This window comes from Podarcis vaucheri (genome assembly GCF_965113315.1).
Source record: "Podarcis vaucheri genome assembly, chromosome: 15".
NCBI classification, from domain to species: domain Eukaryota; kingdom Metazoa; phylum Chordata; class Lepidosauria; order Squamata; family Lacertidae; genus Podarcis; species Podarcis vaucheri.
Genome location: NC_138753.1, coordinates 2,323,745 through 2,347,925, shown reverse-complemented (window position 1 = coordinate 2,347,925; position 24,181 = coordinate 2,323,745). Strand labels below are relative to the sequence as shown.

The following is a 24,181-nucleotide window of genomic DNA, read 5'->3' as shown; positions in this document are numbered from 1 at the left end:
ATTGCTGTGATGGATCTAACAAATTTCATTTTTGCTCAAATAAATAAATCACCAAAGTGCTCACTTATAAACCCATTTAGGTACGTTGATCCCGAAACCCAGACAACTGACCCCAAAACGTGTTGCAACCTCTCCTCCTTCGGCCATTCACTCACCATTCATTGGACTGGAGTGTAGGGGATTCATTCTGCGCTATGTGATATAAGGCACTCATTGCGTTCATATTAAACAAGGGAGGCTTCCTTTCCGCTGCACAGAAAGAAAAAAGTGTTTGCTTAATGGAGGGGGAAGCAACTGGTGGTGCCCCAGCCGGCCTGTGCCTGATCCTTGACAGAACCAGATGGAACGAGGTCACTTGCACCTGCCAAACCCTCCCGCCCCTCCCTGCAGCAGAGGGAGAAATACCAGGACTGTTGTACTTTCAACTGCCAAACGAGCCACCCAAATGCCAAAGGGGTGGGGGGTGGGGCTTCTCCAAACTGATGAATGTTTTGCACAGTCCTACCACTGACATATCTGCTTTCTACCAAATCTTTTTTTTAAAGCCACCTAAGAAATCACTGTCTCTTATGTCAGAAAGTTCCACAGTTTAACTAGAAGCTGTGTGGAACTCTAACCCCAAATTCTAATACAGTGGACCCTCTAGTTACGTCCCGCTCTGGAACTAGAAGCAGTGCCCGTGCCTACGGACTTTTCGGTTGGCGGATTGACCCCCGGAATTAATTTAATTCATATCCGGAGGGTCCACTGTAATATGAATGAGGAAAGTCTCTCTCTGTTCTCCTCCTCCACCCCAATTCACGAACCATTCCCCGGGATCCAAATTATCTTTTCTTTTTAAAAGACCCAAGTGCTCTATTATTTTTCTCCCAAGGGGGAAAAGGCTCCAGCCCTTGATCAACTTTAGTTGCTTCTTTTTCTTTCTTTCTCAGTTCCAAAATATTTTTTTTAGATGGGGCAACACATAATTTAGCACCAGTGCTGCTGAAATACAAGAGGCCTCATCACTACTGGCATTCTGCCGGCTCTTGAAGACATACCTGTTTAGACTGCAATCCTCTTGATTTCCTGACCTGAACCTCCTCATCTAATCATTTTAACTGCTGTTTTAAACTGCTTTAATTATTATGCTGCTTTAGTGGGGTTGTTTTATTGGACAGTTTAATTATGGGTGCTTTTTAATGTTTTGATGAAATTGTTTTGTTGTGTATTTTAGTTCTGTGGGGATATATTTTTGTAAATGTTTTTACACTTGTAAAACCATTTAGAAGCCATTTTGGCAAGCAAGCAGTATATTATTATTAGTAGTAGTAGTAGTAGTAGCAGCAGCAGCAGCAAAAAATGTACAACTTTTGACTGGGAGAAGTCAGAACTCGAACAGGCGGACATGGCCTACCTAATTCAATACACGTTATCCCAAGTGACCACACGTCGACTTTACCATCATATTGCCCTTCATCCATGGCTAAAATCACTTCTGGGGCCATCCTGAAGAGAGAAAAATTAAGGTGCTTAGCAGATCCACTCACCAAAATCCTTGACCAATTCTGTCTAGCGCTATAGGATGGCGACTAACACTGACCATTAACTGCAAAATGTTAACTCCCACAGCAATACCAATGCTGAAGCCTTCCTTACCAATATGGTGTCCCCACAAACGAGTTGGCAGGAGATGCTATGGAAGCAGATCCGAAGTCAGCGAGTTTCACCTGGCCTGGTTCCGTCAGTAGGATGTTTCCTGCCTTGATATCTCTGGGGAGCAAATAGAAGTCAATATGGCACACTTGTTTACTGGCCCCAACACAGGAACAGCCAAGCTGTGGCCCCGCTACCCTTCATGGATCTTGTAGGACTAAAACGCCCAACATCTCACACCTGCTGGGACTCGTGAGTTATAGTGCAAAGCATTTGGAGGGCACCATGTTGGCCACCCCTGCCATAAAGAGATTACATACAAACACAGCTGTAGCAAAGGAAGGAAGGAAGGAAGGAAGGAAGGAAGGAAGGAAGGAAGGAAGGACTAGCATCACCCCAAAACATCTAGGGAAGATGAACCAACACAGTGGCAAGGGGGGGGGGTGAGCGCCTTAACTGCAATCCTGCCCCCAATAACAGGACCAATGAATCCATCCTGTGTCCACCCTGCTGTGGAGCCTCAAAGAAAACCATGGGGTGGCAGGCTTCCTGTTGGAGCATCTGGCTGGCCACTGTGAGGGTGTTGAACTAGACAGGTTGCCAATCGCCTGGCCCAGGACATGGGCTCTTCTCATGTCCTTCAAAGTCACTACAAGTTCAGGCTGCCAGTAAAGCTTAGAGGGTCATACCTAAGTAAATTATACTCAAGCAGACCAACCTGAAATTACAAGCCCTGGGCGAGTCACACCTATTCATTTCAATGGTCTATTCTAATGAGTACGACTAACACTGGATACAACTTAGTGTGTGTTGTGTTTATTTTCTGATAAATCAACCCCTTGTTTACATTGATCAGCCCAGACACAGATCCAGCTCCAAGAGCTTTCTGGCAGTTCCCACACTGCAAGAAGTGAAGGGAACCAGGCAGAGGGCCTTCTTGGTAGTGGCACCCACCCTGTGGAATGCCCTCTCATCAGGTGTCAAGGAGATGAGTAATTATATAACATTTAGGAAACATCTGAAGGCAGCCCTAAATAGGGAAGCTTTTAAAGGTTTAAGGTTTTACTATGTTTTTATATATGCTGGAAGCCACACTGGGGCTGGGGTAACCCAGTCAGATGGGTGGGGTACAAATAAATAAAGAAATTATTATTATTATTATTATTATTATTATTATTATTATTATTATTATTAGCAAAACTGCAGTTCCTCATATTTGCCTGATGTACTGAAGAAAGTTGAGTTGGGTTTTTATCACCTTATTTGCTTAATTGTTTGACAAAGGCAGTGGTAGTTGGGGTCTCTAAAGACTCTAGATCTGCACTGGGGAATTTTAACGCATAACACACAGTGTACACAAACACACCCCTATCCCATGTATGTGTCTGCCCTATTAAGTCAAGTTATCACTGCAGGTTCTCTGTACACTTGACAAAAAAAGAGGGAAAGCCACCCCATTTAGAAAACCATGAGCTTTTTGCCCAGAGAAACCACAAAATGCAGGTGAAGTTCAAGCAGGCACCACTGGCAATGTGAGGAAGGACTTACCTATGGATCATGTTGTGAGAATGCAAGTAGGCTAAACCTTGGAGAGCACCGTGAGTAATTGCAGCAATTTCCAGCTCTTGCAATGGCTTTTTATGGACTTGAGGAAAGAGAAACTCAGTTAGCAAAACAGGAAGGGACAGGCTGAATATGCATGCTGTTGACTTGACCAAGCCCGTAAGGTAGGCGACAACACAGAGAGGGCCAGGTGGATTTGGGAACCAGACAGTCTGCAATGTGCCCTGAGATGAACTCAAGAGCCGGCACATGTTACTTTACTGCCTGCATTTCCCCAAATATCAGTTTGACAATCAGCATCCAATCTGTCAAACACATCACAAGCCTCCACAAACGAACAAATGAGCAAAAAGGTTGTAAAAGGTTAACCTCTCCCCAGCCACTATCAGGGGTTCTCACATAGCAGCACAATGAAAGCTCACCTTGCTTCATCAGGCTACTACAAGGAAGCATCCAGAATTTTAAAAAAGTAGACAATTAGGTTAGTGTGGTGGGCCTTGCCCCCTTACAAAGTTGTTTTGTGGGTTTACATCCCTTTGCTGAGCAGCACCAGGCAGGGGCCACCGAATCAGGGCCAAAGACTCTACGTAATCAAATAGGGGGAAGCTGCCTGATTGGGGAAGGGACTGGTGAGAGGGAAACAGCAGAAAAAGACCATCAGGTTTTGAAAAATTGTCTCCATAAAATACACCTATGGGGCATTCCAGGGGATCTCCTTTTTCCTCCCTTCCACACAGCATGGGATCACCCGGCAATCAAAGGGACTGAGAGGAACATACCTTCTAATAAATCTGATGCTGATCCTAAACAGTATTCCATAACAAGCTGTATAGGGCAGAAGGGGGGGGGGAAAGTGTTAGCAAGCAATTCAAATGGCAAGGGTGGCACCCCCAACACCCTAAAACAGGGTCTCATGACAACCTGCTCCTCAGACAGAACCCCACCACCCCCACATTCCTCAACAGGCAGTCCATTAGCTTTATTTGGGCCAATCCTCTCCAGTATTTCCCCACGGCTTCTGTACTGGGTAGCCATACAGAGGTAGCCTGTCTCTGCCAGAAAGTTTCCCTCAAAGTGTCCCAAAGTAATGTGTCAGCAGGGCCCCGACTGTCAACCTCTGAAGATTGGGAGGAGCCCTTGCCCACCTGTCCATTTGACTGAGGAACAACATTGCCAGAGTTTTAAAGTATCTCACGAAAGGCACGTTTATCCTGATCTTCAGGAACATGACCCCTCTCTCTCCTCATGTTGATTGCTATTTATTTCATTTGTGCTTCACAAGTGCCTCCTACGAGGCATCCTGAACTCATTTCCAGGATTTATATGGACAGTTACATGAATAGAGAACCAACTGCATATATGAAAAATAAATTTTAAAAAACAACAACCCAGATTTAAATGTAAGAACAGCTTAAAAGAACAACGGCACATAGATAAAATCCACTCCATCCCCAAGACAGACACCAACTGGGATAAAGGTTTTAGAAAGCTTGTCAAAAGGGGAGGTGTCTTTTGCAGAGAAGGTGCCTGTGGCATTTGCAGCAGAAGAGCATTCCTAAAGGGCAGGTGCCATCACAAGGAAGGCCCAGTTTCAAGACTGTGCAGAATGGAGCTCCTGATAGGATGCGGGATGCCCACTCCTGCCAAGTGCAATGAATTGTTGGGTGTGTAAGGGAGGTATTCTGGCCCCAAGCTGATATTTTTATTTATTAAATTTATATTTCACTCACAGGAGGAAACTACAGGAGGATAGTGCTCTTATGTTTGGGGTCCTGCTTGCATCTGGTTGGCCCCTGTGAGAAGGATGCTGGATCTGATGGGCCATTGGCCTGCTCCAGCCAGGCTCTTCTTCGGGTCTTACCTTTTGTGCCAAAGGAGCCCAGGGCTCCACTAACCCTAGGAAGCAGGCTTATGCCACACCAAAGGTCCTTCCCAGCCTTCTGCACAGCGCTTTTGTCCAGTGGAGATTCTGGGGACTGAAACTGGGGTTTTCAACATACAAAGCTTCTGCTCTGCTGTCTGAACTGTGCCTACCCTCCCTTATCCAAGTGTTCTATAGTGGGACTTCCTCTCCTAGGGACATGACAGACACAGGGATGCCAGCAACTGACTTTTGTTCTCAAAAGAAGAGGCTTATAATTTGGGTTTTGCACAAGTTGCCCCCTTTCCGTTGAAGCTGAGAGAACACATTTTTGTATTTCTTTAGGATTTAAAATTCCAGGGGACTCAATAAATCTCCTATCACGCAGGCAGGGCATTATAACTAGAAATTCAGGCCAAATGGGAGAGAGAAAACTTCAAAGGCTTTTGGCTTAAGAGGGCAAGAGACCAGCTGAAAGTTTGGTCTCTTACTTGTGTCACGTGGGATTTAGCCAATCATCCAGAAGGCTCACTCACCGGCAGCCAGCTCCAGCAGATGTTTATGTAGAATCAAGACCCACTGATTTGGGGGGGGGGGTTACTTCCAAATAAGTAAGCAACTGGACTGCAACTTTGTGAGAGCCTTGTTGGAGGAAGACTGAAAAGCTGCTTCCACATTTGCTTAAATTTGAACAAGGGCTAAAGGGGCACTTTGGACTGGAGGTTTCTAGGCACACCCACCCTGGTATGTTAGGACCCCAGAGCCTTAAAGTGAAGCTAGATGATGGTTTTATGGGGCATTGTGTAGAGCACAGGTGGGGAAATATATACAGCCTCCCAGAGACTGCTGGAATCCCATCAGCCCTGACCACTGTCCATTCTGGCTTCTGGGAGTTGGGAGTCCCGAGACATCTGAAGGGCCACAAGCTTTGGGAAGCTGATGAAAAGACCACAAAGGCCTTCCATATTGCAATTCTCAATAAAGAGTGGCCAAGAACTGGCTGAAAGCTAACGAAATATTTCATGAGCGATCTATACAATAGAGCAAATGTTTTATGCCGCTTCAGTTAGAGCAAACTCTTCTCATGAATACCATAAATCTCATCAATGCTTTGATGCTGCGTTTTGTTTTCAAGAGAGATGCATGGTATGATAGGAATCTTGCTGGAGCTTTGAGTCTCAAGCAAGAGTAGAAGCAGGGAATGAGTCTGATGTTAAAACCATGCAAGGGGGTAAAATAAAAGGTAAACATCTATCTCTAACATACAGGGTCAAAATTTTCACAAGCCAAGGGCACTGGGTGACAAGAGTATTGCCTCAATAATCCAGTCAATGCCTGCTGGACAAAGAAGTTTACAGAAGCTCAAAAGATCATATATATATATATATGGCCTTAATGCCATATGTACCCAGCAGGTCACTTCGTTCTGCAGGAGAGTTCCGCCTTAAGTCCCCAAAATATCAGAAGTTGGCTCTACAGTAACTCAGAGAAGGGCTTTTAGTGCGGCAGCCCCAAGTTCTGTAGAATGGCGTGCCTGTAGAGAAATGACTAGCATCCACTATCTGAACAACTGAAGACGTTTTTGTTTAAACAAGCTGTCCCAGCTGAATAAGTCAGTCCCTTTCTTGGATGCTCATTTTGTATTGTTTTTTAAATGTACCTGTGGTTGCCTTTTTGTACTGTTTTTAAGACTCACAGCTGTTTTTATGGTGTGTCTGTAATTCACCTTCAGATAAATGTAAATGGCAATTCATACTTTCAGGAGGTAACAACTGGGAAAAGGCAAGTGCTGGCGAAGTGTGTTGATTCAATACCTTCAGCCAGCAGACACACATTTCCTTTTTACACTGCTCAACACACACACACACACACACACACACACACACACACACAGCTCCACAAAGGGAAAGGAAAGATGCGCTTACCCATGCTGTATGCTCCCGCAAATAGCAGCCTTTGTATTCTATACTGTTTGGATGTTTAATTCTTTGTAGGAACTTGACTTCTTTAATGATATCCTGCCATTTCTACAAAAGGGAGAAAAGAAGGAGAAGGTCAAGCTTTACAGATGAGAGAAAATGTTTTTTTGGAATCAGAGACAGAGGGCAGGTATGATCTGACCAGGACAAATACATAAGCAGAGGACTAAGAAGATCAGAAGCAACAAGGCAGAGGAACGGCCACATTCCTCTTCAGCCACCAGCTGCCCTTCTCCATTCAAGAACAAGATTCACTTAAGGCTTTATGTTCCCCCTTTCAGCTGACCTTTATAAACTTAAGTTAAAACTTATTTATCCATATTTAAACCCATATTTCAACCTGCCTTTCCTACTGACCCCCACTACTGAACCACAGGGTAGGAACTTCTTTTTTTTTAGCCCAAGGGCTGCATTCCCTTATGGGTAACTTTATTGGGGGGGGGACCGTTTGCCAGTGGTGGGCAGGGCCAGAGGCAAACCAGGACGGAGGAACGGATGCAACCCTTTCCTTTGTAGAGCAGCCCACAATTCAGTCGGGCAAATGTCAGAGGTCGCTTCGCCCACACGTCTTTCTATCCTCCATCTAGGCATGCAAGAGGCATCAGCACAATTCAAAGACTCGCCCCAGCCGGGAGAACGCCGCTGAGGGCACAGAGCAATGCCAGTGAGGGGTGTATCCTAGGGAGACTCCCAATAGAGAGGCCTGGCATTTGCCACCCACCCCACCCCCAGGCCTGAGGTCCCCAACCACTGTGTTCCATCTTTCTTTGCACAAGCAGCCCCTAATGCAGCTGCTGACGGAGGACAGAAACAATGATTTGCCATAAGCGTTACTCTGCTGCACCAAGAGCTCTTGCCTAAGCAGGAGTGTTGTGGCACAGATGGAATTCAGAGGAATTCAGTCCTCTGATCAGCCACGTTGGCCCATGGGGAAAAATTGACACAGAGGGAGCTACTAAACCAAGTGCATCAATTTTGTTGAATTAATTAAACTAAATTGTTTTAAGTAGATTTTGACTAAATGTGCAATCAACTGCTTCTCTTTTGAATTTTATAGTGTTATTATCTTCCTTAAAGGGTTGTGCAACCTAATATTCTGAATTTTTCCTTTTACAGGGTAGGGGGCACTGGGGATGAGTTTATGGAGCCAAGGGGGTGGTGGCCCAAAAAAAGTTTAGGAACCACTGCTTTAGCTGATCCTGAACTGAGCTGGTGTGTGTGTGTGTGTGTGTGTGTGTGTGTGTGTGTGTGTAATAGATGACCTCCAACTCTTATGACTGCAAGAACGGAGGAGAAGGTAGCTGCATTTCACCCTTCAGTGTTGCTGGCATGATGATTAAATGTAACTGCAACTTAAGCTGCCTTCTCTTTCGGCAAGAGAGGAGCAATCTAGAAAGAGTTTTTAAACTGTGTTTTTCAAAACAGACACACACACCCGCCCACTGGAGACAATCCAGCCTTATTTCTGAAGCGGGCGCCATGTGCTTCATTCATGTGAACAGAGTATTTATAGCCCAATAGTAATTAAATCAGCAGGATGAGAAACAGGTATAAATTAGACTTTCACCATTGCATGGTTAAACAAGATGCACAAGGCTTCGGGAACAGAATAAAAATGGAATGCGGGAGGCTGGTGTGGGGAAAACAGAGAAAGGACTCCTAGTTCTGCAGTACCTCAAGACGCAGGTAGGAGAAGGGCCACTAAAAGGCATTTTTACATGGCAGGCAGGCATGTAAATTCACCCTGAAGCGTTCAGCACCAGGGCAAGTTCAGAGCAGGATGTGGTTGTTTTGTTTTGGTTTTTGTGTAAAAAATATAAGTCCTCACAGCCCAGATAGAGTGCTGTTGTGTGAACCCCCTGCTGGTAGCTGACACTCCATGTCACACACCTCTGCTTTTCTCCTTTCCCCTCTTGCAGTGATCACTAAGCCTCAGAAGCTGTACTTAACAGCCGAATGGGCTTTTAATGTGCCAGGCTTCAGGAACAAGACCAGCAAGAAGCAGCAACTAGGCTGTTCTGCCCTGGCCTTCTGCCCTCACCAAGCCTCAGAGCCTGCTGGCACCTGGGCTCTTCACCTGCCGTTCTGAAAACATGTTTAGTTATTCCATAGTGAAAATAAAATGTTTTAACAATAACTGATCTTTGGTGCACAGGATGCGCCCCCATTCTAATAGCTCTGCTCTGTTAAGGCAGAGGTGGCGAAGCTCAGGCCCTGCACCTCACCAGCCCTGCTTCTCACCCTCCTTGAGTGTTTTTGTCTGGCTGGACTGTGTGCTTGAACACTGATAATGCATCTTGCTTGTCTGGACAGAGGACGGAGGGTGTGTATGTGTAGAAAGCAGCCTACGGTTCAAAAGTAGAAGTTTAGATTTGCAGCTCCACCCACCACCACCATGTGCCCCCCCCCCCACGAAGATTTCCATAAAGGGAATGCAGCCCTTAGGCTGAAAAGCAGGCAAGGGAAGCTTCAGTTCATACGGAATCCAGACAGGGCTGCAGTTCTTGAAACACAGCATAACATTAAAATCTCCACACGTCCTTTCAAACATGAAACTAAAGGGTCTTCAGCCAAGGATCTAGAACTCAAGCGGATCTAGGGTTGCCAGGAGAGTGGGTGACATTCCTAACCTCCAAGGCTTGCTCTTGCTGGTAGCGCTCAAAGCCGACCTTAATCTGCCTGGCCTGCAATTTTCCCACGCTCACACCGTTTCCCCACTGCATCTTTCTGAATTTCCTTGGGACGGATTTGTTCAAAGCAAAGAGCCAGGAAGGGAGAGAGGAGCTTCTGCTTGATCTGCCTTTGATTAAATTCTGCAGGCAAGCAAGCTCTGCTGTCTGAGCTGGTGCCTCTGCTGCATTCATGTCTACCATTCCTAGCAAGTTTTCTTCAGTTAGCTAGCCAGGCGATGGGGCTTTGGGTGTTTTGTTTTGAAGCAGAATTTTAGAATGGAATGTCGGAGGCCAAAGAGGAAAGCCAACGTGCGCTTAAGTCAGAATACCACAGCACTAGGTTCGTTTCAGCTTTTGCTGTTGATGTTATAATAACATGCATTTTGCACAAAGAGGCCCTTTTTAGGTTGTAGGACAGCTGATCAGTCCACAGCTAATTCAACACGGAGAAGCAACAAGACTCAAGAAATCCCAGGAGCATCTCTTGTGGCACTTCTTTCCAACTTCATCGCTAAGGGTGCAATCTGGAAGGATGTGGTCCTGCCTGCAAATAAAGCTTCCCTGAATGGCATTCAACTGATCCCCAAGAATCCCAGCTCCTGCCTGGGTTTTTGAAAGCACACTTCTACTCTTCATGATTGCAGATATAAAGTTTAAAGACAGGGGGAAAGGACCACTTAAAGGCTCAGGGATGAGGGCAGGAAAATGTTTCTTCGTGTTCAGGGAAAGAACAATCTTTTCCACACTTCATCTCTCTGGCTCCCTCCTCAAAATTCCAAACACCGCAGGCCCCTCACCTGCTGCCTACCTGGATCCATGAAGCCCTATTCCCCTCCCCTTCTAGCACAGACTGAATTTTCCCATTATGACAGAGTCCCCAGAGACACTGAATACTCAAAGATACTGGTTACTACTGCTCTTTATATTTGCTTTGTATTTTCATTCTGCGTGCAGTTCAGCTAGTGAAGTTTTGAAGGGAACATTCTGGAGAAAGAACCCCGAGGAGTTCCTGTCACCCCCAATGGTTGCAGAGCTTAAATCAGCCTCCCCTCCCACAAAATCTTGGTGCTGAACTACAACTCCCCTCACCCCTGACGATTACCCATGTTACTGCTGCTAATGGGAGTTGTAGTCCACAACCTGTGAAGGGCAGCAGGTTGGCAGAGACTGGCTTGAATGAACCTACGTCAGCAGATGCAGTACAACCATTCACAAACACCTCACGTACCTCGTTGGATTGCTTCCCACTGTAAGACATTTTCTTGATGGCCACCACTTCATTGGTGCGCACATCATGTGCCTGCAATGTACAAAACAAACAAACCAATAACCACAATGCTGTCAGCGTTTATTCTAGCAGAAGATCCCATCAAATTGAAATCCAACGTATCAGGACTCAAACCCACAGTAGGGCTTGAAGCTGGAACATGGGGATGTTGGGGAACAGACTGCAGTCAGCACCCAGCACTGGTCAGAGGAAGGGAGCTTCCCAGTGAATGAGCTGTGCACTAGAGCAAGCAAAGCAAGCAAGACCTCTTGAATCCTGTAGAGTCTGCTGGGTCAGACTCACTTCCCAGCCTAAGCAGAAAGCTCTTTGTTTTGCTGTTGCCAGTGCTGGGGATAGACTCCCTTTGCCTCTGCGAGGATCCAGGTCTGACAGCCGGCCATTTGGGAACCCCCTCTTGACCACAGGTGCCACTCAAACAGCCCCAGCGTGGCCCTGGACCTCTGCAGGTGTGTCACACAATTAAAGCCTCCATGGGCAAAACACACAACTAGCGTCTCTGGCAATGACACCCCCTGAACAAGGTGAGGAAGTGGGCTTGGCCTGGCAAGTAACCAGAAAGGACCAAAATGCGAAATGTCATTTATTGCAGAATAGACACAAGAATCTGCATTACTGGCAGACTCCATGCAGTCTGAGTACTAACATGACGTAATGGCTGGGCAATACCCTGTTTATGAGCCGGGGTGGGGAACCACTTTTGATTTGGTGGGAGAACAGGGCTCAGTTAGAAGGAGCAAGTGAAGGCGCTGGAAAAGACTTCAACATTTTTGTCTAATTTGCTTAGCTCCTCATTCAAAATAAATGTGATTAACAGAAGCCACAAAAAGAGAAGAAAGCTTGAGGGTGTCCGAGGCCAGAATGGATCCTGTATCCCTAATATTTTATGCCTGTATCCCTAATTTTATTAGGGATTTAATCCTTCTTGGGAGGAAACTGACCATTCTGAGGCTTCTCTCAAATTCCAAAAGCTGGATGACAAAAGGGACAAGGGGCTGAGAATTTAGGAGAAGGACCCAGAAGCCCAGCCTTTTGTGTGTGCATGTTTGCATTCTCAACCTGCAAGGCCTCAAGAACAGCCAGAGTTAAAATTCCAGGTCGCTTGGTTCAGAGCGTGCCCGGCCTCCCTCAGGACCACACGCTGCAGTGCTCTAGCAAGTGCAAGGAGCTTGCAGGGGGGTGGGGTGACAATTCCCAGCTGTGTTCCACAATGCCACACTGACAATGGATGCCAGTACGCAGCCTAGCAAAGCATCTCCACTTCCACACAACACACTTTTGTTAGGTCCGCTATTGTTCCAGGGAGGCCCTCCTCGTCCCCGACAAGGACACTGGAGTTGAGTACTAATAGCCTCAATGACAAACCTCTAATTCAAGACAAACCGGAAACAAAGCAAAGCCCTCACTATGCCTGCTCCTGTGACATGGGTCACAAGGAAGACACACACACCTCCTGATTGCACTTGTCAAGGCCTCCATGGCTTGAGCCAGCTGTGTGCATGCACCCTCTATTTTGGACAGGCAAAGCTATAGTGCCCCCCACCCCCAGAGCACCTTAGTAAACATGGAATCAGTCTACATGGCCTTTTTTTTTTATTCCAGCCCTTAAATAACATGCAGACCCTCTGAGGGGAGATCTACCCAACAACTAAAGTGGGAGAGAAAAAGGGGGGGGGGCAAATGAATCAAGAGCTGTGCAAAAGAAGCAGGCGCAGGAGCAGAATAACTCAGCATCTGAATAACTCAGCATTAATGAAGATACAGCCAATGGCAGAGTAAGAAGTCAATGGGCCCTTAGTGTGCATAAAAACTTAATGAGAGCCCTGCTGGATCAGGCCAGTGGCCCATCTAGTCCAGCATCCTGTTCTCATACTAGCCAATCAAATGCCTGTGGGACCTGAGCACACAAGAGAGAGTGCTCTCCGCTCCTGCAGTTTCCAGCAACAGGCATTCAGAAGGATTATTGCTTCTGACTGTAGAGGCAAAGCACAACCATCATTAATGTTCATTAGTGGTGCCATGTGAGGCAAGTGGCGCCTTGCGATTGCCAATAGCTAGCTGTGAGTTTATTCTTTTCCACGTGCCCCACAGCACCTCCATGCCCAACCCCAGCCCTCTTACAAAATAAACAGCTCCAAAGCTTCCATGGCCGATCTCTCGGAGATCCGTGAAGAGCTTCTCTGGGTCTTCTTTGAAGAAGAGCTCTGCAATCTCGGGGTCCTTCAGGCTGCCCGCTCGGCTGGTGGATGGCATTCTGCTGGGCAGTTAGCCAACTGACTATCTGGGTTTAAAGTGCCACCTCGACCCTGGGCTCATCTGTATGAATGGAGCCTTTTCAGCATGGATCACTGCAAGGATACAGGGGAGAGAAAAGGCAGCATGTTACAGGAAGGGAAATCAAAATACAGGTAACACCAAATCCTCGGCCAACCGCTGCAGCATTGCAAAGGTTCTCTTTGCACAAGGCGTCCACTACAGTCCACGTTGCAAGGTGCTTTCAGGGGAAGGAGATCCTGAATGCCACCAGATTGTGTCTATGCAGGAATCCAAAGCAGGCACTCCTATTCATTTACTAAATTTATATCCCACCCTTCCTCCAGGCAGCAACACTGCATCATTGTCCTGTAGGCTAATCAGAGACTGGGCTCAGAGCTCCCACAATGTACAGCAAACAAACTGGGGTCTTCCTCTTTAAGGGTCATACATGGAAGTCCAAGGTGCATTTGCTAGCATCTCTATGAAGGATCTGCAGTAGCAGGGCTGGAAAGCCGGAGGGAGAATTGGTGAGTTGTTGTCAGTCAAAGCAGACAATCCTGGGCTAGGGATCAATGGTCTGACTCTGCCCAAGTGGTGTGCATCCACTTTTCAATGCATGCTGCTTCTCCCAAATTAGAACAGCACTTGCATAAATCAGGCATGCCTAGATCTACCTAGATGGATTACACAATTAAAACTCATACGCAACCAGATCTTCAACACTGTAACTGTATTCCCAGTACCACATCAGATCAGCAAACCCTGTTTCTATAGCAATGGAGGCAGAAATGTAGAAACTGTGCAGTCAAATCTGACAGATCTTTAAGACCTTCGTCTCTACCCACCCCTTCATATGCATATTCACATTCTTGCTAGCCAAACATAAAAAAGATAATGTCAGAACCCATTTCAAGAGGAATTAACCCCATGATTTCATATAAAATTTGGGAGGGGAGATTCCAAACAGAAAACAATTGCTAATTCTCCAAGGGCAGCAACCGAACTGACTTTACAGCAATTTCCAAACCCAGCCAATATTGTAAGTGTCTAGAAACCACCACACCACACTTTTAGTCTACCCCTACCTAAAGCCTTCTCCCTGGCTTTTTATGTTATTGGACCAGGGTGGAGAAATTCAGGTCCCTGAGGACCAAATCCAGCCCTCCATACCTCTCCCCCCCCACCCTCAGGACTCTCCCCAGGCCCTGATTCACACCCTACTTGAGAGTTTCTTGCTGGAGATGTGTCACTGAATTCTGATAGAACCCTCTTGCTTGCCTGGATGTAGGACAGAAATGGACATGCAATTTGTTTGTGTGTGTAGACACTAGCCTGCTGTTCAAGGCTGAAAATGTATACCTGTTGCTCCACCCACTCTTGCCTTTGGCCCAGCCCACCACTGGCATGCAGTCCTGGGAAGGCTCCCCAGGAGGGACTGCAGCCCTCAGACTGAAAAGGGGCCCCACCTCTGAACAAGGCCTTTAAGGGAAGGTAGCAACTGATTGAGCTGGGTACAAGCTCCCCTCTGATGTTCCCCTTTCAAGCTCAGTTTTGCACACGATCCGGATCAGGTCCCCAGAGCAGGTGGGGTGAGGGCTACTGGAACTGTGCCTCCCCTTCCACCCGTGGCCAAATAACAAGGCTGATTGTGGAAAGGAACACACTGCACACAGCCAAAAGAATTAGGTGCAAGCTAGCCAGGCCCCATGGAAAGCATGCTATCTGCCGCATTCCTCACATAGGAGGGAAAAGTCCAACAATGCTACAACTTAATCCTCACTCTGAAGAAGGAATTTAAGATTATAGAACACTTTTTTGCATTTACAGTCCATTTCTAAAACAAACAATAAACAGAAGCATCAAGCACAAGAAAGGGTGGGGTGAGGCGCTGATAAGTGACAGCACACTCCGTATTACTGGGAGAAATTCTTCCTGGCTCAAAAAGTAATGAGGTCATATTCCATCTTTAAGCAGCACTGGGTCCTTACAAAAAAGACATTGTTCAGGATGCAAATGCTGCAATCCCACAAATGCCCTTCTGCTGCCCCCCACCCTGCTCGTATCTGTTCGTGTTAAGCAGAGAGAAGAGGGCTTCACACACCTGCCTCTGGGCAAGGCTATGTACTCCCTGGGTAAGGAGATCTACGTTCAAGAGGTAGCATCCATGGCCTGCTCCCATCCACAACCACCATGGCGATGTGGATGAGCTCTGAGTCACCAAGAGACAGGGCAGCAACAAGCTTCCAATGCTAGCCAACACTGTTCAAGCAGAGTCCTCCCAAGACACAGCCCATTCACTTACGGAGGAAACAAGCACTTTGTGGCCTTACAAAATGTCCCCTAAAATGCATGCACATTTGACTCAGCTGCAGGAGGGTAACCTAAGGTTACCAGACGTCTCTGTTTCCCGGGGACAGTCCCCGGATTTACAAATCAGTCCCCATACAAAATCCGTTGAAGTTGAAAAGTGTCCCCGGATTCATTTTAAAAAAAAATCTGGTAACCTTAGGGTAACCTACTATTCTGGTCACTCAGTTTATGACTGATCCAATGCCTTTGTGTAAAGCTTAAAAGCGGATCCACCAACTCTCCAGCTCTCATTTGAAATTCCCAGTTCCAAAGGGAAATACTCCAGGCAGCTGACATCACCAAAGCCAATTTCACAATAAAAATGGGGGGGGACACGTTCAGAAAGGAAACAACAAAACAATGGAAGCAAACACGCAGCAAATTAAACTGACAAATACAACAAAAAATATTCGCTAAGCAACAGGTAAAAAGTTTTTGGTTTTGTTTTGTTTTTAAAAGGTCCTGGAACTGAATGGAGCTCAAGACATTTTCCAGCAAAAGGAATTCCACATCCTGAGTAACATCAGCCACACCCTCAAGGGCAGTGGAGGCTGGTCCATTAGGATGACAAGGACCCCCCCCCACCTGCCTTCTTTCTCAGAGGGTCCAGAGGGTGGCACTCCCCACCAGCTGCCTCCTCAGCCTCAATGTTGCCCTTATGCATCTCAGCAGGGAGGGGGGGAAGAAAGCTGGAGGGGGGGAAGGACTCTGCTTGTCATTGGCTTTGGCAACACCTACTATTGGTATCCCTGCCCAACCATACCAGCCACTGTGGCCCAATGGTGCCTCAGCTGTTGGCAGAATGCGCAAAAGGGCCTCAACGGGTTATCAAAATTGACAGGTAGTTTCAAATGGAAGTCATGGTCCTTGACATATCATGTCCCTAGCAGGGGCAGAGAAATCAGTTTCCTTTGTTGCCATGGCTGCCTAATGTGAGTTTTAGCCAGGGGTCAGCAAACTTTTTCAGCAGGGGGCGGGTCCACTGTTCCTCAGACCTTGTGGGGGGCCAGACTATTTGGGGGGGGGATGAACGCATTCTGATGTCCCACAAATAACCCAGAGATGCATTTTAAATAAAAGGACACACTCTACTCATGTAAAAACATGCTGATTCCCGGACCGTCCACAGGCCGGATTTAGAAGGTGATTGGGCTGGATCCAGCCCCCAGGCCTTAGTTTGCCTACCCATGTTTTAGCTCATTTTGAGTCAAGGTCACCACAAGGTTTTCTTCTGTGATTCAAGACACATTCATCTGAATCTCTGCCATCGGCTGCCCAGAAACCAGGTGGAAGCAGATCTGACTTTAACCAGGGGCGTCAAGGATCATATCCCCAATCCCAACCCACTAAAAACCCTGTACTTAATGCTTCGTAATTTAATTATTACCTTTCACTCCATTTACCATGAAACAGCAAGCACCTGCTTCATATTGGACCAAGAAATATTTTTGAGGGCAGGTGAGTGGGTGGGTTCACAGAATAAAGCCATATTAAACTTTGCATGATAAAGAAAGAGGGAGTACCTGTTATGAGTCTGTGGCTTTAGCCATTATATTATTTTATGACCAATGGTTTTTTTAATTAATGTGCAAGCTCTTTTTCTAGCTGCTGTTAGAAATATCCCTGTCCACTCCTGAAGGGTTGCTTAAGAGTTTGGCCTAGCAAGGCCATCACCTTTCATGTCCTCCCCATGGCACCACTGCCTTTAATAGGGCATCTGGTGTACCAGGAGAATGCTAAACAATGAAGCTTTTGCAGTAAATTGCAGGAGAATTCAGGGATCCCATGAAAAACGACTTGAATGAACTGGATCCCCTTGTGCACAGCAAGAAAAAAATATTTCCTTTGGGTTGGGGAGGGTGTCATGTTGCAGATCCCCAAACATTAAATTGATATTCTGCACAAACATTTTAAGACTGCTTGTCATTTTGAGTACCACATGTTTTCACAGTTGGTTCTGTTGTACGCTAGTTTCATTTCTTTGACAGTTACATCTAATAACTCCAAAATCTCCTGGCCTCTTTGAGGCATCAGTGCAGCTTACCAGTTTTGATTTTTATTTAACTTATTAAGAAAGCTCTTGCTGTCTGGTCTACTTTCTGCTAAAGGAAGCTGGTATAAGTCATAAAATTATGTTATTAAAGAGTAATATACAGCTTGGATGATATAACTGACTATGGTCATATAATTCTTTTCAAAACGGGACACTTTTAGTCCACATGCTCTGGAGCTACTCTAAGATGTCAATGCCCTTACTACATCTCCAACACTTATTATGAGGATGAAGCCCCAGTTTTAGATGCTTGGAGACTAGTGGGGCCTGAGCATCATTTTCTGTTGAATTAGCCTACCTGCCCTCCCTCCCTTTGATAAAAAGGGAAAGATTGGAGGGATGAGGGCTTGGAGGGGGGGCTTTCCATGGGGGGGGCAGATGGAGGGGAGAAGATTTAGCTGGCTACCTTATGCTAAAATGGGAGGTTGGGTACTGTGTGAGAATGGTGCAAAGGATGATTGTCAGTAAGCAGTGCAAGCAAATGCATGTCTACTCACAAGCAAGCCCTACTGAATTTAATGGGGCTTGCTCCCAGGAAAGTAGAAGTAAGTTTAGTTGAACTCAGTAGGGCTTATGCACACACAAATTCCACTTAGACCTCCGAGTGGGGGAGCAGATGCAACCTGACTCGTAAATCACTTAAACTACTCTTAAATTAGTTGAAAATATATTAAATAAATTATATGGAAGTTTATTTAATATTTTTATAAAATCTACTACTTCTTTACATTTTAAAGTCCTCTACCACCATGGGAAGGCGTGGCGTGGCCCACCGCAGGAAGCTCTCCACTGCCCCAGGGAAGTGCATTGCAGCCCCCGCCTAACAGAAAGGTGCAATGGGGCCCTCCACCTCTGTGGGGATGCCCAGGGAGGCCCTCTACGGCTGCAGGGAGGCCCATCAAGGCCCTCTGCTGCTGTGGGGATGCCCAGAAAGCCCTCCGCTCCCACGGGGAAGCGCAGCAAGGCCCTCCACCACTCTGGATTGGCCCAGAAAGGACCTCCATCAACATGGACAGGCGTGGTGAGGCCCTCCACTGCTGTGAATAGGTGCAGTTATCTAAAACTTCTGGAGGGTCGCAGCTTGGGAAAGGCTGTACTATAAGCTCACTATCAAATCCAGAAATGGTTGTAATAATCGGCAGAGCAGTATTTCAGGTTTGTCCTAAAGCAGGGATGGGGGACCTGTGGCCTCCAGATGGTGCTAGAATGCAGCTCCCATCATCCCTCACCAATGGTCATGCAGGCTGCTGGGAGATGGAGGCCAACAGCCTCTGGGAAATGCCAGGTTAGCCACCTCGGTCTGAAGTCTAACCCTAACCCAATTGGGCACCTCAGGTGACGCCGCACCAGTTGGCATTGTTTGCTTATTTATCAGATGCCCATAATCTCTCAGTGCTGCACAATAACTCAATTTAAAAACACAAATCCCACACAATGTAATCAGACACAATGCAACACTTAAATCCAATCAAAAAAGGCAGCCGGACTCAAAATGGAGAGTAAGCATAATGCTGGCTCCGTCATTTAACCTAATCCCACAGAAAGCTCAAATAGACTACTCTCAAGCTTTGGCCACCCACACACACACACACACACACAGAACACACACCCTAATTGGAGCGATTGCATCAAGGAATCCTATGTGCCCTTCCTGTAGCTTCTCAGAGAAGTTATTCCAAAGTAAAATAAATATTCTGAAGGAGAAGACCAAAGCTACTGTAAAGAGAGTCTGACGTCCCTCAATGGACTCCCTTGCCTGCTTTGCCTAGACCTAAACCAAGGGTGAGGAGCCTTTTTCAGATGAGGGCCACCTTCCCTTCTGAGGGTCACACACCTACACACTCACACACACCCCAATAATCATTATCAGAGTTCAAGGACACATTCCAGGCTGGCAGAAACACTCAAGGAGGGTAAGGGTCAGGCTGTTGAAAGGTGTGGCCTGAGGAGTTCCAAAGAACCACACAGAGAGCCCCAGAGGGCCACATTCAGCCCCTGGGCTAGAGGTTTCCCACCCCTCGACAGACCCAAAGCAGGGAAGAAACCAGGAAAAAACCTTTCAAATTCAGGAGAGACAATATGTTCAGGTTTTCCATGAGTTCAAGGCAAAAATTATTTACCAATCTCACTTGCCACTGTTACAGAGGAGTGGGCTTGGACTGACACCTGAAAGAATCTGGAGACTGGGAAAAAGAACTGAGGATCAGAGGAAAGAACTGAATAGATTGAGGTTTCCACAATGGACTCCTAAATGAAGTTGAGACATTAAAAGTGCTCTGCCCAGGAAGCTGGCCCTTACAGAAGGGACTGCGGTCTGTGCTAGAAGAGGAGAAGCCTTGGGGGCCTTATAGGCTTGCATAACACAAACTTTTACCCACCTTGATAAAGATGCTGTCTCAACCTTTTTGCCTGCGCTTATTGTGTTCTGACAGGTTACAAATAATGACACATCTGTCCTAAAAGGACCCAGCCTGGAGCTGAAAGTCCCAACTGTCCAAACATTTCATCTGCTCTCCCTTCTTCAGAATGAGGAGAATGACTATGAAACATGGAAATCCAGGTTTGGCCAATGGACAATCTTAAAGCCCCCACCCCTCCCCAAATTCCAATACTCTACCTGTTACAGTGAAAGTGAAAAAGGCAAGAGAGAATTGACTAAGCAAATTGGCTTAAAAGCTGGATTAGTTACAGTGTGAAGGGCCACATTTAAATACCAGAAGGAAATGTGTGGCCTGGGGTGGGAAGGAGCATCACATTGCTCCTAAGCACAACGCACATGGATGCACGCATGAGTGTAGTCACCCTGGGGCAGCAGAGTATTGGGTTTAAAACAACTCAGGCTATCTCACTGAAGAACAAACCAATCCAGATTGTGCCACTGGGAGGACAAGTTGGATCTGCAACAAAACATTGCAGTGTGTCAAGAGCAGCAAGGACAGTTCCTGCCCCCCTCAACTCCCACCTCTCCTCCAGGGTACTTCTCTTAAGCTGTCAGGGACTTGAGCAGGCTAATTCCCTTAGCTTCCCTGGCCCCATCTCTAACCTCCCGCAAGTTGCCACCTCACTGTCCAGAGAAGCCTATTTCATATTTTGAAGTTTGGGGAAAGCACAGAAAGAGAGGCCTGCTGAACAATTTCTTGATATGCCTGCTGTGTCTGAAGACAAAGAGCTCATTATTGGAGTGCCAAAGTAACAGACCAAAGGTCAAAGATGTGCTTGTTGAGTGCCTTGTTATTTCCTGGCTTCATGGAGGAGCCTCAGATTGGCACCCATAATCAATATATCCTGCTGCTCTGAGGTCCCCCACTTTTGGCTAAAGATTTGCCCACCCACTAGGTCAAGGAAGCAGCGAGATGAGACGAATCTTGCAGGAAACCTTTGGCTCTGCAGGTGTTACTGAATTACAACTCCCATCGTCCCTGCCCACTGTTTTCTGCTATCAAACAACAGAAGGAAGGAAGCCCATGGCAGGGCCCTGATATTTGAAACAATGGATCCCTAAAGGAGGGTGACTGTTTTGATCTTGATTGACCTCTTGTGTTGAATTCTGTTGATCAAGGTCATCAGTCTAAATTCTCTGTATGGAGGCAGAATTATCTGGTGCCCCACTGAGTACAGAATCACCCCCAGGTGTTGTATTAATTGGACTGGTTGGGAAAGGGGGGAGGGACTGTTCCATTTGACCAGGAAGACAGCTTCTAGTGCTGGACTTGAAGCTGGGAGACTGGCGTTCAATTTCCCACTGAGCTATGAAACTCATTGGGTCACCTTTAGCCAGTCACCATCTCTCAGTCTAACTTACCTCACAGGGTTGTTTTTAACATAAAATGGGAAGAGGAAGAATCTTGTATGCCACCTTGAGCTCCTTGGAGGAAAGAAGGGATACAGATGTTACTACTACTACTACTACTACTACTAATAATAATAATAATAGTGAGGCAATTTACTTATGGACATGCTAGGTATGGCACTTTCACCCCAAGCAATCTCAAGTGGCAGGTGGTAAAGACAGGAAGCAAAGATCATCTGTAGGGCACTCTTCCTGCTTCTGTATACAAACTTTTCTTTTGCAATGCACAGTTGTCTGCTTTCTTATGTCTTCTCTTCCAATATTACAAAAGTCCCCACCACAATGGCCATGTCTGGAGACAGAACTCCACTACGTGTTTTATTAGGAGATGCAGTTTCTCACCAGCCAACTGCTGTGTTCTTTTACTTTGAAGGTAAGCTACTTGTGTGTCCCTTAGGAATTCTTAAGGTTTATTTCATGGTTTGTAGTACACAAGGGTTCCTTAAGGATCTGGTGAAGGTGAGCATATGTTCTGAGATCTTTTGATAAAGGGCAGTATATAAATTGAATAATATTCACTGAGAAGAAACACTGGAACTTATCAGGAATTACACATATATAACATTGGCACCTTATAGTCTTTTGAATAATTCTTACAGGGGAAGATATCACACACTTCCTGCTGAGACATCTGACAGACGCAGACAGGATCAAGTGTGATGTTCCTAGAGGCTAACTCCAAGCCCTGTATGTTAACAGGCTGCCTTCTATGAGCCTGAGAGGCATATAATCCACCTCTGGAATGGCACCTGAGGCAATCTGGAGAAAACACAATTAAAAGTTTAGCACATGTGTCAATGCTATCACAATAAAGGGAGTGTTTGCACATAACTGCAATCTCCTCTTGTGTGCATGGACTCCTATCACATGACTAGTTTATTTTTACACCTAGTTTCTGGATGGCAGGAGCAAGAATTTCTGAAAATAAAATATCCAGTAAGCCTTAAAGAAATAAAAGAGAAAACATATTACAACATTAAAATCTCATGTGAAGTTGCTGAATAATGGAGCATAAAGTATTTGAAGATTTTCGTACTGGTGAAGATTCTAACTTTGTTTAAACCTTCTTTGGGGTTATTGGAGGGTCATTTAGACCCTCACATTTCCCTTCTCACAACTTTCTAGTCAGAAGCACTGCTAGCTGGGTTTTTGAAACAATTTCACATGGGACAAAACTGGGGACATCATGTTAAATGAAACTGCAATGCTTCTTTTTAAAAAATGCTTGTCCAAAGTTGAGGACAGGATTTTGCAGCATCAAAGCCAGATGCAGAGCAACCACTGTTCCAGTTGTCAAATTATTTTCCTTCTGCAGTATCTAATGTAGAAGCAGGAATGAATTTCCTCCTCTAATAATTCCCCCACAAACACACACCTACCCCCTCATCCCCGCAATCGCTCAAAAGGGCCTGGGAGGGAAGGGATTTTCTGTTATGTTGCATGAGGTTACTTACAATTCCACAGAGTGCATGAGACAGAGATTAAAATTATCCTCTAAACACACCATTAAATTCTTCCTGAATGGCTTTCAGCTGACAGTGAGAATTATTATCTCTTTTATGAATAGGGAGGCAAACTGAGAGTTTCACCAAGTTTTTTTCTTTCACTGTTACCTATTAATGATGCCTGAAAGCAGAATTAAATTGAAAATATGCTTGAAATATAGAACTGGCACGCCATAGGCTCTATCCATGTCAAATGACAAAGTGAGGCTATGAATCAGCAAATTAAGGTTTGAGTGCAAAAGCCACAATGAACTTTGCTGGCTCCTGCTCATTTCAGTGGGGCTCAGGGAGGACTTCCCTGTGTGAATTTGCACTGCAACAAACAACAACTTCTTCAGTTCTTTGACTCGGAAGACACTCCACATTGAGGGTGCAAATCAAGGGCATTTGGAAGAGAGAAATCCATCTACAAGGTGCAGAATTAAAAGTTGTCCCTATTACTCAGTCACAAAGCAGTGAGCATTTCACACCTCTCTGAAGACATTTATGTATCCTCCATTTTATTTCATGGGCCAACTGTCACCTCATAGCACCATCCTGCAATACTGTGTTTTCTTGGAAGCTAGTTCCTCTGCATTCAAAAGGCACTTATTACCTATGGCACTTATTACCTATGAGGTTCACTGACAACTGCAAGTGCAGTATTGTTAAGTGTTGCAATTTGTGCCAAAAAGGTCTATGCAGCTTTTCACCTCTATTAGACTTCTGCTATTCCACACTCATGGAATTCAGTATCACAGGTGGTGTTTGGATTTCAGTCCTGTCCCTCTACATTTCAGGGGGAAAAGAAAAATACAATCCATCCTCACAGCAAAGCCCATGCAAAAATCACATGTTTTTCAACAGAGCTGGACTGGACCCCCCAGGTTTCTCTCTCACAGATACACAGACACATGACTGAAGTGTTTAGGAAGTGTCTGTAAAAGGCAGCAGCGTTCAGAAGGTAGAAGCTTTGTGACTTATAAGCTTGACTGGCAAATAGCCCTTCCCTTGAGCTTACCTCACACTAACACAACACTGCACATTAGTCTTCGAAAGCTACTGGCCTGCAAAAAAAAAGTTGTGTCTAGGAAGGGGCTCATCTCTTCTGGCAGGAGGGGGAGGACACTTTCTTCCACCACATCTTTCAGCAGCTAAAAAGGAGCAAATCTGTGGAAGGCGTCCTGTGAGCAG

The 24,181-nt window shown here is 45.9% G+C and overlaps 1 protein-coding gene across 1 annotated transcript in view; it reads right to left on the bottom strand.

The window, feature by feature from the left end:
• Positions 1 to 24,181, bottom strand: part of TAOK1 (TAO kinase 1) — a 56,913-nt gene that overhangs the window by 19,211 nt on the left and 13,521 nt on the right. Inside the window, exons 2-9 of the mRNA XM_082201157.1 lie at positions 13,117 to 13,343; positions 10,939 to 11,010; positions 6,985 to 7,086; positions 3,978 to 4,023; positions 3,184 to 3,280; positions 1,639 to 1,752; positions 1,397 to 1,488; positions 156 to 249 (exon numbers count right to left, since the gene is read on the bottom strand). Of these exons, the coding sequence (XP_082057283.1) occupies positions 156 to 249; positions 1,397 to 1,488; positions 1,639 to 1,752; positions 3,184 to 3,280; positions 3,978 to 4,023; positions 6,985 to 7,086; positions 10,939 to 11,010; positions 13,117 to 13,248 (749 nt within the window). The 5' untranslated portion in view covers positions 13,249 to 13,343. The remainder of the gene's footprint in view (positions 1 to 155; positions 250 to 1,396; positions 1,489 to 1,638; positions 1,753 to 3,183; positions 3,281 to 3,977; positions 4,024 to 6,984; positions 7,087 to 10,938; positions 11,011 to 13,116; positions 13,344 to 24,181) is intronic.